The 12,215-nt window shown below is 50.2% G+C and overlaps 3 protein-coding genes across 3 annotated transcripts; 1 reads left to right on the top strand and 2 right to left on the bottom strand.

Annotated features, from left to right (window-relative positions):
• Window positions 1-532: 532 nt before the first annotated feature.
• Window positions 533-3,818, bottom strand: VTN00DRAFT_9357 (uncharacterized protein; the record flags this gene model as incomplete). The annotated part of the gene is made up of 2 exons (XM_069436308.1): window positions 533-3,322; window positions 3,390-3,818. The coding sequence occupies 2 exons, from the start codon at window positions 3,816-3,818 to the stop codon at window positions 533-535; spliced, it is 3,219 nt and encodes a 1,072-aa protein (XP_069284942.1).
• Window positions 3,819-4,190: 372 nt separating this feature from the next.
• Window positions 4,191-7,565, bottom strand: VTN00DRAFT_9358 (uncharacterized protein; the record flags this gene model as incomplete). Its single annotated transcript, XM_069436309.1, has 6 exons — window positions 4,191-4,289; window positions 4,355-6,337; window positions 6,398-6,861; window positions 6,933-7,128; window positions 7,180-7,230; window positions 7,290-7,565. The coding sequence occupies 6 exons, from the start codon at window positions 7,563-7,565 to the stop codon at window positions 4,191-4,193; spliced, it is 3,069 nt and encodes a 1,022-aa protein (XP_069284943.1).
• A 559-nt stretch (window positions 7,566-8,124) lies between these two features.
• On the top strand, window positions 8,125-11,571 carry VTN00DRAFT_9359 (uncharacterized protein; the record flags this gene model as incomplete). Its single annotated transcript, XM_069436310.1, has 4 exons — window positions 8,125-8,431; window positions 8,600-8,877; window positions 8,937-10,855; window positions 10,914-11,571. The coding sequence occupies 4 exons, from the start codon at window positions 8,125-8,127 to the stop codon at window positions 11,569-11,571; spliced, it is 3,162 nt and encodes a 1,053-aa protein (XP_069284944.1).
• Between the last annotated feature and the right edge of the window lie 644 nt (window positions 11,572-12,215).

A 12,215-nucleotide genomic window follows, 5' to 3' on the forward strand; every position in this document is an offset into this window, starting at 1 on the left:
AAACAGCAGCCGAGGTATCAACTTCTTCAAAAGACATCGATCTGCCCTAAGAATGTCGGGAAGGGCGAGGCCCATCGAGAAGTTTGCAAAGGCGACAGCCCAATGCTCCGCGGAGGTCCGTAGAGAACGTCATCTACTTGAGAGAGCTGGCTAATCTGCCATCCAGGCGGCGGCATATGGCAAATGCGTTGTTGCTGACTACAACTCCGTCCACAAAGACATGTGTGCGAAGGAGTTTATGAAGTTAAAGGACTGTTTTCTGGTATTGTACCTTGTTGCCAATATGTGCTGGTCGGAAAGCCACTGATGATGAAAATAGAAAGCGTCGAAGAAGCTATAGCCACGATCAAGTGTTGGCATCTGTAGCAAATTTCGGGACTTGAACTTTGATGTCGGAATGATGGCTACGCATTCAATTCATTCATGAGAACAATTAAGTCACAGCTATCGATGATACCAGAGAGACAAGTTGTCTATCAATAGAGATATCTTGATACATAAACCTCCGGAGTATCTAACACAAAAAAGAAATCTAGAGCTTGACCAGCCTCAACATGAAAGTTGCCTTTTGAACCTCTTGCTCCTCCTGTAGGATGAGGTCCTGCTTCTCGGCTTCCGCCTCCACATGTTCCTCAACTGGCCTGCGCAGAACCTTCTCGATGGCCTTGGCCTGCGTCTTGAAGACCTCGCTTAAACCGATGTTGTCGGGATCAGAGAGCATCTTGTACTCCATCTTGATATCGTCTGTAGGGACGAGACCCGCTTTCTTGCGGAGTTTCTGCACGCGGTTGATGACCTCTCTGGCGAGACCTTCTTGCGCAAGCTCTGGATACAAGTTCGCATCCAGAATAGTAAGCACATCCTCATCAGTGTTCGTCTCCATGCCCTGGGAGGATTCATCCTCTTTAATTCCGCGTTTGACCACCAGATCACCTTCCACGAGCTCAATGCCGTCGACAAGTATCTTCTTTTCGGCAACAAACTTTTTCACGTCATTACTAGTAAGCGATGGCAGCGCCTTCTTAACCTTCTGCGCGTCCTTCTTCAGTTTCTTGCCGAGAGTTGGCCAGTCAGCAGTAACGCTGTACTGGACATTGTACTTTTCCTCATCTGACGAGAGAATGAGGTCCCGCACGTTGAGCTCCTCGAGGATGTAGCCCTCCAGAGACTTGAGATCATCCAGATATTGCTGATCTTGGTGAATGACAACGAGAGTCTTCAAGGGGGACTTCAGGCCGATGGATCGTCGTTCACGAGAGATACGAGCGAGTTCAATCACTCTCTGCATTCTTGCGACACGTCTCTCGACGACCTCATCAAAGAGCTCCTCTCGCACCTCAGGGAAGGAAAGGAAGTGAACACTCCGGTTGTCTTCGCCCTGCAGCGACGTGGGGATGTGTGGAAGGAGTCTTTGGTATATAGTATCAGTGATGAATGGCGTGAACGGTGCGAGACCCCGGACCAAAGTGTAAAGGACCTCGAAAAGGGTATTCAAAGCATGCTGTGTGTCATCAACGCCAAACTCACCCTTGAGACGCTTCCGATTGAACCTGATATACCAGTTGGTCGTGTTGTCAATCAGCTCCAACAACCGAGGAACGACGGTGTAAAGCCGATATCCAGCCATTTCCTGGTTCACGAATTTTAGAAGACTCTGGCAGCTTGCCAGGATCCAGCGGTCCATGACATTGGTGTTAGTCGCCCCGGCGTTAGGGTCGAACATGTAGTCAATACCCTCCACCTTCTTCAGCAGAGCAACCTGGCCCTCGAAGAATTTGTAGCTGTTCCACAGTGGGAGGAGAACCTTGGCCACAATCTCCTTAACACCAGATTCCTTGAACCGAAGTGGTTCGGCCCGAACAACAGGAGAGTTGATAAGGTAGAGTCGCAGAGCGTCCGAACCGTACCGCTCCATGATCAGGCTTGGGTCAGGATAGTTCTTCAGCCGTTTTGACATCTTTTTGCCGTCTTCAGCGAGAACAATTCCGTTGACAACGCAGTTCTTGAACGGCAAGGATCCGAACAAGTGGGTTCCCAAAACCGTCAGGGTGTAGAACCAGCCACGGGTCTGGTCCAAACCTTCGGCAATGAAATCTCCTGGGAAACTCTTTTCGAACTGTTCCTTGTTCTCGAACGGATAATGTTGGGACGCGTAAGGCATGCTTCCAGACTCAAACCAGCAGTCGAAGACCTCGCTCACTCGGCGGAGGACACCCTTCCCTTGTTTGCTCGGGATGGTGATATGGTCAACCTTATCGCGGTGAAGGTCAGTGAGCTCTCCAGTGTAGCCACTGAGCTCTCTGAGCTCTTCAACACTGCCAACAGCAACGACTTCTTTGAAATCGTCGCTAACCCACAAAGGAATTGGCGTTCCCCAGAACCGGTTCCGAGAAATGTTCCAGTCCCTAGCGTTCTGAATCCAGCTGGAGAATCGTCTCTCCTTCACAAAGGAAGGGACCCAGTGGGAGTCTTCGATCCCCTGAAGCATCTGTGGGATGATAGGGGGAATTTTGACAAACCATGCAGGAACGGCTCGGTAGATCAAAGGAGTGTCGGACCTCCAGCAGAAGGGGTAGCTGTGAGTAATCTGGCCGTCGACAATCAACCGACCTGTTCCCTTCAGATGTTTTATGATCGCCTTATCGGCGGCTTTGACATGCAGTCCCTCAAAGTCTGGGACCTGTGAGGTGAAGCAACCCTTGTCGTCGACCGGGTTAGGAGGCAGGCGTGTTTCGTTAATGACACCATGTTCCACGGCAACCTTGTAGTCCTCCTCACCGAAGGCAGGAGACTGGTGAACGATACCGACACCATCGTCTGTCGTAACGTACGTGGCGGTCAAAACACGGAAACCGTAGTCTTTGAACTCTTCATAGAAGTAGTTAAATAGAGGTTCGTATCTCCATCCCTTCATGTCAGAACCCTTGATACGGTCCACGATCTTGAATTTCGCCTTTTTTGGATCCTTGTACACTGTCCTGAGCAAGGACTCCAGAAGGATATAATTCTTTCCTGAGGCCTCATCGTGGATCTTCACGTACTCAAAATCTGGGTGAACTGCGAGACCAGTATGAGATGGCAACGTCCATGGTGTGGTAGTCCAGGCAAGGAGGCAGGTCTGGGGGTCATCAAGAAGTGGGAAAGTGACGACAACGGCTGGATCTTGAACATCCTTGTAGTTCTGCTGCGCCTCGAAGTTACTCAACGGCGTGTTGAGTGCGGTCGAATAGGGCATGACTCGATAGCCTCGGTAGACAAGCCCCTTATCAAAGAGCTGTTTAAAAACCCACCAGACTGACTCCATGAAGGATGTGTTCATCGTCTATTGTCGCCGAAGTTCTGTCAGCTGACTGAATACAAGGTAGTAGCAGCTTTAACCTCGCACTCACCTTGTAATCATTATCGAAATCAATCCAGCGCCCGAGCCTCTCAATGGTCTGCCTCCACTCTGAAGCGAATCTCATGACAATCGCTCTGCATTCCGCATTGTATGCCTCGATTCCGAGCTTCTCGACGGCCTCCAGGCCGGACATGCCTAATTTCTTGTCGATCTCATATTCAATAGGCACTCCATGGGTATCCCAGCCAAACCGTCGCTCCACATAATGGCCTTTCATAGACCAATATCTGGGAATGATATCCTTGATCGTCGAAGCGAGCAGGTGGCCATAATGCGGAAGGCCGGTCGCGAATGGAGGGCCATCGTAGAAGGTGTAGGGTTTTCGGCCCCGGGACAACTCAACTTGCCTCTGGAAGGCACCGATCTCCCTCCACCTCTTGAGGATGGCCTCCTCTTCAGCAGGGAAGTCGATGGACATGGCGAAGGTACTCCTTTAAATCAGTGTTGTCGTTGCGTCCTTCTAAAGGTGGTGCCCGCGGGGTAGTCAAAGAGTTCGGTGAGTCACCCCGCGATTTTTCGATTTTTGCCAGGATCAGATAAGTGCGAAGGCGGCCTTCCGCCCCTGCAGCGCCACCACCTCCGAAATCGCTGCTCCCTACACAACGGTGTACATACTACGACATTTTCAAAGGGTTTGAACTTCCAGACAGTCATGTTATAGCTATATCGTAGTTCTACATCTAGTTCGTAACCACGGGTATCTCAATCCCTAGTGATGTGACTTGGCGTCACCGCATTGTCTCACCTCTACATGGCCAAAACAGTATTCACAGCAATGGTCGACATTGGATCAATCCACTTCCTCATCGTCTTCTTTATCTTCACCATCTTCTTCGTCATCATCCTCTTCGGTCTCCGAGACTTCCTGGCCTAGTTCCTTTAGTCGTTTCTGCATAGTGTTAGTACCAGGGGACAAGGTAAAATGGGGAAGAGGGGAAAGGGATTGATATCGACCTTATCTTGGTTTCTCTTAGCCTCCAGGTCTCCAAAGACTATCAGGAGGTCTTCAAGTTCTCCTTGTGCTTCCTTGCGAGCCTTCTCCTTTTGTTGAACTTCGGCCTGCGCCTTCTCCAGTGCCATCTGCACTTGCTTAAGCGCCTCCTCCGCCTTTCGCGCACGCTCCTCGGCCGCTTTTGCCTTCTCTTCGGAGCGTTCGGCTCGTTCCTCCAGCCTAGAGTTTTTGGAGGAGTATTCTTCTTGAGCAGTTTTAAGATCCTGGACCCGGTCCTTGCTGACCTTGTCAAGATTTGATTCCAGACTCTGAATAGTCTTCTTCAATTCGGCAACTTCAGCTTCATTGCGTTGTTTGATGCCGTTGTATTTTCGTTCGTAATCAGACTCCAAGTCCTGAATAGTCTTCTTCAGTTCAGCGACCTCGGCCTCGTTGCGTTCTCTAAGGCTGCTGCGTTCCTTTTCGTAGTCTGATTCCAAAACCTGAATGGTCTTCTTCAGCTTGGCGACTTCAGCTTCCTTGCGTTCTCTGAAGCTGCTGCGTTCTCTTTCGTGGTCTGATTGCAAGCTCTGAATAGTCCTCTTCAGTTCGGCGACTTCGGCTTCATGGCGTTCTCTAATCGTGTACTCCCTTTCATAATTTGCAGAAGTCTCTCTCAGCCGGTTGTCGATTGCACGTAACTGTTCGTTGTGTCGTCTGAGTAACTCATTCTTGGCCTGTTGATGTCGTTCCTCAAGCTCTGCTAGTTCTTCTTCGTGATTCCTCTGGAGCGTTTCGTTGATCTGTCTTATCCGGGAGAGCTCAAGAGCAGTAGAGTCCTTCGTTCTTCGATGATCGAGCTGCTCCTGCTCGAGTTTACGCTCCAGTGTAAGCAAGTCAGATTCCAGCTTCTGGAGGGCCTGGCCTCGATCTTCAACTTCGGCACGAAGTGAATCGACAAGCTCCCGCGATATCCCTTTTTGGATACCGTTTGCAATAACTGGAATTTCGAAACCTGGATCCCTGTCAATCGCACGTATTATACGGCTGAAATTGTCTTTCAGGAACTCAATAAATGTCCTATCAAAGAACACGTCCGGAAGGCCCCCATCAAGCTCTCCCTGCGATGTTTGAGGTAAAACTTCAAAGTCGCGCACCAAAGAAAACTCCCTGAGTTTAGTTATCTTGTCGATATATTGTTCTCTTCCGAGTCCGTTAGTCAGCAGTTGATGCAAAGTTTCCCGTGGTATCGGTGAATCTTTCGTAGAAAATTCATAGATGATCCCGAGAAGGACAGCACAGAGCCCTGGAAGAAGAACACTGGGAGTGCGGCGCTGCTTAGTCTCTTGTATCAAACTTTGAATACTGCTTCCTTCGCCGAGGAAATCATTGACAACATCCGGATCTTCAAAAAGCCAACCACAGAGAAGCATCAGGTATCCAACAGATATTCTCTCGTCATCGCCTCGCTGGATCCCCGTGATCAAGTTGCCAACTATAGTCTGGACACATGTGATAACCTCCTCACCGCTTTCGGCATCACCTTCAGTGACTTTCATAGCAATCGCCTTTGCTTCAGGATCTTCGAAGACCAGATGAAACATGAGGACAGAGGCCATCCATGTTTGATACGGATCAGCATTCCCTCGAGATTCGGGTGGTTCAGCAAGGATTGACAAGATGTTTGGAATCTGGTCATTCCCGCTAATGTGTCCATCAATTGCTCTACGTAGTACATGAAGGCGGATCCCAGAATGTTTGGCAAAGAAAGCCTTCATGCATTCACAGGCGGCAAGGCGCGCATCCAGAAAATGGATAGGTGCAGGCTCAAGAGTCAATTTGAGAAGTGCTTCGATGACATTTATTTTCTGCGATCCATTCTTTTTGGCGTCACCATTCGCAAGATGATCGCCGCGGGGTTTAGGGCCCCAAGAAACCTCAATATCGGCGAATTTCTCCTGCAAAGTCGCGTTTTCGCGGATCAGATCGGCACATGTTTCCAGAGCCTACACACATCAGCCCTGTCAGCTCAATCCAACTACATGTACCAAAAGAAAATGTCGCACCTTAGCTGTTATCTTGACATTAAACTCCTGGCTGAATGCCGTACGCAGGACCTGCTCCATGACGCCATTTTGCCAGAATGCCACCTGGCTAGCAGGGGTGCTGACGCCACCTCTGACTAGGAAAAGCTGTACGATGGCCAAGAGACCCCATAGATTCTTGTCACGATGAGCAAGAATCCACTGAGGAATATCTTCCTCTGCTTCTTGCTCCCGAGTGGCATCCGCAAGCAGCTTCGCCAATCTTTTCACACACCCTGTCTCACGGAAATATGACTGGTTCGATATATTGAGTTGTAGGAGATTCGCCAACAACGAAAGACAGTCTTCGACTACTTCCGATCCATGTGTGAGAGAACCTTCCGCCTCGATCAAGGAGAAAATGCGCTCGAAGGCATTCTCAAAGGCGACAACCTTCTGAAGTTCCGTGGAGGAAGGTGTTAATGCAATAAGAAGGACAAGGGCTTCTATAGAAGGAATAAAAAATTCATCAGCTAAGCAACTAATGAAGGATGCTAACGAAGAGATTATATCGTACCGTTACGGACGGGCTCTCGAACATCGCTCAGCACGTTGACTAACCTAGAGATTCCTAGAGGAGCCGTAAAAATACAATCCTGTGTCCTCTCCGGTCGTGCTGCGCAGATGTGGGACATTAACTGCAGAGAGTACAAACGAGAATAGAAGTCCCGCGTATCAAGGAGGTCGAGCAGAGCGGTGATATTGTCTTGGCGCTTTCCATGGAGTTAACCAAGTATACAGCATCCCTGTTCAAGAAAGCATACCTGGGTAAATTCATCTGAAAGCCAGAGAGCGATTTCATCAGACGCCTCGGGCTATCTGCATGTCAGCAGCCAAACAAGTATGCTTGTAAAGCCAGAATGAACAAACGAACACTATTTTCAGCTGGAGAAAATAACATCAACAAGGTCTCCAGGACCACTTTGATCGTGTCGACATCCTCTCCATCATTTCGGAGGCTGTTGATCAACCCTCGAAGTGCGCCGGAGGCAACAGATGCAGGGTAGTCCTTCGCAAAACTCCGCAGACCTAGAATTGCCGCCCGTCGATCTTCTAGCAGGGTCGCACTCTGGAGTCGGCTACATAAAGTGTTTATCGTGTCCGTGGCCGTCTGTTTGGCCGGCGCTTGCGACTCGAGAATCCGAAACATCGCAGCTGTTAACTCGTACTTTCATGGTCACCGCCGACCTTCAGTAGTGCAATTGGCGCGCATTGAAACGACGACGCGAGAAGTAATGCACACACCAAACAAACAGCAGACCACAGGAATATTAGCTCCTGCGATCGGGAATTGCCACCCTCTCTGGCTTTTGGGGAGAGATGAGCTGTACTATTAAAGGACAGACAACGGCTGGCCAGAACTGCGCGCCTCCGGAGCGCCAAGTTGCCACTACCTAAAAAGCACTAGCGTGGCATGGATGCAGAAGCGCGCCACGGAAAAACATAGCACCGGTAGTTTCTCGTATCGCAGACCCTTCAAGCTCTCCCTCAAAGGACTCATCAGCCGCGGTGGCCGCGGCGTCTCTCATTCAGCGGCTGTTTGCACATCCAGGGTTATCCGAGTGATTGAAGCGCTTCATGAGATCGTCGAAGCTGTCGTTCGTCTTTGCAAATCTTACGCGCGCTGGCCTTCGAGGACAGTTGATGGAGCACGTCGGCGGAACATTTTAATCTCCTAAGACTCAGATCATCGCCTCCGCGTTAGCATCATGGGTGTCCCGGCGCTGTTCAGGTGGCTCTCCTCCAAATATCCTAAGATCATCTCTCCAGTGATCGAGGAGTTGCCATACGAGGTTGGCGGAGAGGAGATTCCAGTCGACACGACCGGCCCGAACCCAAATGGAGAGGAGATGGATAACCTGTACCTGGACATGAACGGTATCGTTCATCCATGTACTCATCCAGAGGGGAAGCCGCCACCTGCGAATGAGCAGGAGATGATGTTGGAGATTTTCAAGTACACTGACAGAGTGGTGAACATGGTTCGCCCGAGAAAGCTTCTGATGATCGCTGTTGGTATGTTTGACTTGCAAACGCGGGGAAACAGCTGTCTCCCTTGGGACGGCTACATTATTTTAACATGATGTTTCAAAGTCTCCAAGGGGGGTAGTGCTTTCTCTTCCGCTATGTCTTTGCCATTCAATCTGTGTCGTTACACGTAACTAACCTGCTTTCTGTGTACAGATGGTGTTGCGCCACGAGCGAAAATGAACCAGCAGCGTGCCCGTCGATTCCGTTCTGCCCAGGAAGCTAAGGAGGCGGATGAGAAGAGAGAGGAATTCAGAAAGATGCTTGAGAAGCAAAACGGTAGCAAGCGCGACCAGGAAATCGGGGAACAAGTGGTACAGAAAACCTGGGACAGCAATGTTATCACGCCAGGAACTCCTTTTATGGACATTCTTGCCGCCTCTTTGCGATACTGGGTTGCTTACAAGCTCAACACCGATCCGGCGTGGGAAAAGGTCAGTCTCCGACACCACACATTTTTGCACATTTTGCGGTTGATACTGACTCCATGTAGCTAAAGGTAATCATATCTGACGCCACCGTTCCTGGAGAAGGAGAGCATAAAATTATGGAGTTTATTCGGTCCCAGAGGGCATCCCCAGAACACGACCCAAATACCCGCCATGTTATCTATGGATTGGATGCAGATCTGATCATGCTGGGCCTGGCAACGCACGAGCCTCACTTTCGTGTCCTTCGTGAGGATGTTTTCTTTCAAGAATCTAGGGCAAGGACTTGCAAGCTATGTGGCCAGACAGGTCATAAAGCAGAGGAATGCAGGGGTCAAGCGAAAGAGAAGCAGGGTGAGTTCGACGAAAAACAGAAAGCTAGCCCTCTCAAGCCGTTTATCTGGTTGCATGTCTCCATTCTTCGAGAATATCTGGCCGCCGAACTGTACGTTCCGAATCAACCGTTCCCATTTGACCTGGAGCGGGCGCTTGATGACTGGGTTTTCATGTGCTTCTTTGTTGGAAACGACTTCCTGCCGCATCTGCCGTCTCTTGATATCCGAGAGAACGGTATCGATACACTAATCGCAATTTGGCGCGATAACCTTCCTGTGATGGGTGGATATCTCACAAAGGATGGACACGTTGACCTAAAAAGGGCACAGCTGATTCTACAAGGGCTTGCGAAGCAGGAAGATGCTATCTTCCGTCGTCGACGACAGGTGGAAGAAAGGAAGCTTGCGAATGAGAGGAGACGTAAGCAGGAGGAAAAGTATCGAAACGAAGAACGAGCCAGGAAGAGGAGGAGAAGTTCACCAACTTACGATTCTCCGACCGGCAACAAGTTCCGTGGTAACGGAGGCGACTTGGCAACTCCTGTTGATGATGTTGCTCTCATCACGCCTAGTCGAGGAGAACTGTCAAGAGAGACCAGGGAACTGACCCACAGTATGGTAGTGAATCGCGGCGCCATTTATAGAGCTAATATGGCGAATAAAAGTGCCGCTGCAGCGCTTAAGAGCCAATTGCTAAAGGGGGCTCAAGGTGATGCTACCTCTGTTAACGGCACCTCTACGGAAAACGGAGACGATGTTCCCAATGAGACGGTGCAGACATCACCTTCGGTCCTTGGTAAACGGAAGGCCGACTTGGTAGAAGATGAGGGTCCGGAAGTTGGAACTCCTGGGAGAGACTCGCCTGTCGTGCCTAGCACTCCCCAGGAAGAAGATGAACTTCCCCCAGATACCGTTCGTCTATGGGAAGAAGGGTATGCTGAACGATACTATGAGCAGAAGTTCGGTGCAGACCCTAAGGACATTGAGTTTCGTCGCAAGGTTGCGAGGGCGTACGTGGAGGGACTTTCGTGGGTGCTCTTGTACTACTTCCAAGGATGTCCATCGTGGACCTGGTATTATCCATATCACTACGCCCCATTTGCGGCAGATTTCGTTGATATAGGAGATATGGAGGTGCATTTCGACAAGGGTAAACCCTTCAAGCCATTTGAGCAATTGATGGGAGTCCTTCCGGCATCCTCTAATCATGCCTTACCCGAAGTCTTCCATGAGCTCATGAGCGATCCGAACAGCGAAATTATTGATTTCTACCCTGAAGACTTCCAGGTGGACTTGAACGGCAAGAAGTTCGCCTGGCAGGGAGTCGTTCTACTGCCGTTCATCGATGAAAATCGGCTACTAAAAGCCATGGAAAAGAAATACCCTCTTTTAACTGAAGATGAAAAGGCACGGAATACAATGGGTCATGATGTACTCTTAATATCTGACCGACATCCACTCTACAAAGAGCTGGTCTCGAATTTCTACTCCAAAAAACAGGGTGCATCAACGTACAAGCTAAATATGCGCATCAGTGGTGGTTTGGCAGGCAAAGTTGAGCGCAACGAAACGTATATCCCGCACAGCTCCTTGGTTTCTCCGCTAGAGGGAAATGGCATGCCGAGCTTGGAGGAAGATCGTTCCATGACGTATGTTTTCACCTACTCCCTTACAATGCTAAAGAAGCGGCCTGCTGACGAAACATAGGGTTAATTACGAGATCCCCAAATCCACGCATGTACACAAGTCCATGCTTCTTCGGGGCGTGAAATTCCCACCTCCCACGCTAGACAAAACGGATATTGAGGTCATAAAATCCAAAACACAGAATTCCGGCCGATCATTTGGTGGTGCCCCGCTTCGCAATGGAAATGGCAAAGGTGGTCGGATCAACTACGCTGCTAATGATCGACCAAACCCATTCGCCGCGCACCTTAACCCTCGATTTGTGCCTCCGCCTCATCTTGGTATGCCCATGCCACCTCCGGGGTGGGTTCCTCCACCACCTGGCTCTGTGGGATTCTCTAGAGGACCGCCTCCTCCTCCTCCCCGCGGTGGGCTTGCGGATTCTTATCGCCCTCCCTATCCTCCAGCGCCTCCAGTGCCCCCGCAGCCACAAGCATATCAGTATGGAGGCTATTATGGCCAGGGTAACCATTACAGCCAACCACAACAAGGCTCATACGGTCACTCCGGTCAGTCTTCGTATTATGGCCAGGCTAGTCATTATAACAGACCGCAGTCGGGGCCCAGTTACAACGATCGTCGGGAAGACGGTAACTACCGTGATGGATATCATGATCAGCCTCGCCGGGGCCGTGATAGCTACCCTCCAAGGCGCAATGACGGATATGGCCGCTACTAGTTCATTTGCATCGATGGGATTGGTAATTTGTATGGGTATGATACGGGGATTCTGCTTTTGTCGTTATGGACCAGTTTGAATGGCATTAGGCTTGGAATGTAATGCACAAAGTATAGTGTCTCTCATGAATGCCAGAGTGCGCATCTAGCTGCCAGTAGAGCCTCTAATGATAAGCTAATAGTAAGCCAAAGCTAGCCTGTAAGCCGTGTCACAGCTAGAAGTGGCGCATTGGCCCAGTTTTCGGGCGGTGTGGAGTGGCAGAATAAGTGTCGCGAAATCGGAGCTGTCGAAATTTCGACCCAAACGGGGAGGTCGAGTCATACTTCTAGGTACAAGCTCACAGTGTCCTGGAGGGCCCGTTCTCTCTATCGAATTTCTAGCAATTGTGTCGCGCCGCATCTAGCGCGCAGCGTGGGACACATCCAGGTTAGTACTTCCAGGACGCCGCACTTTGTGCCCATAATTAACCTCTTCTCGAGCTCCTCGCAGAAACTGACCCCTCACTTTATCCGATCCAAAAGTCCCGCATCGCGCTCGCGACGCCAGAGAAACGCGAGATCCTCCTGCTCCTCACGGGAGGACAGATATTGAGTAGATTGGATAATTTGCAAGTCGCAGGATGAATTGACTGGAGCGACGCATGC

This window comes from Thermoascus crustaceus (assembly GCF_041956765.1).
Source record: "Thermoascus crustaceus strain CBS 181.67 unplaced genomic scaffold VTN00scaffold_7, whole genome shotgun sequence".
Taxonomy (NCBI): Eukaryota; Fungi; Ascomycota; class Eurotiomycetes; order Eurotiales; family Thermoascaceae; genus Thermoascus; species Thermoascus crustaceus.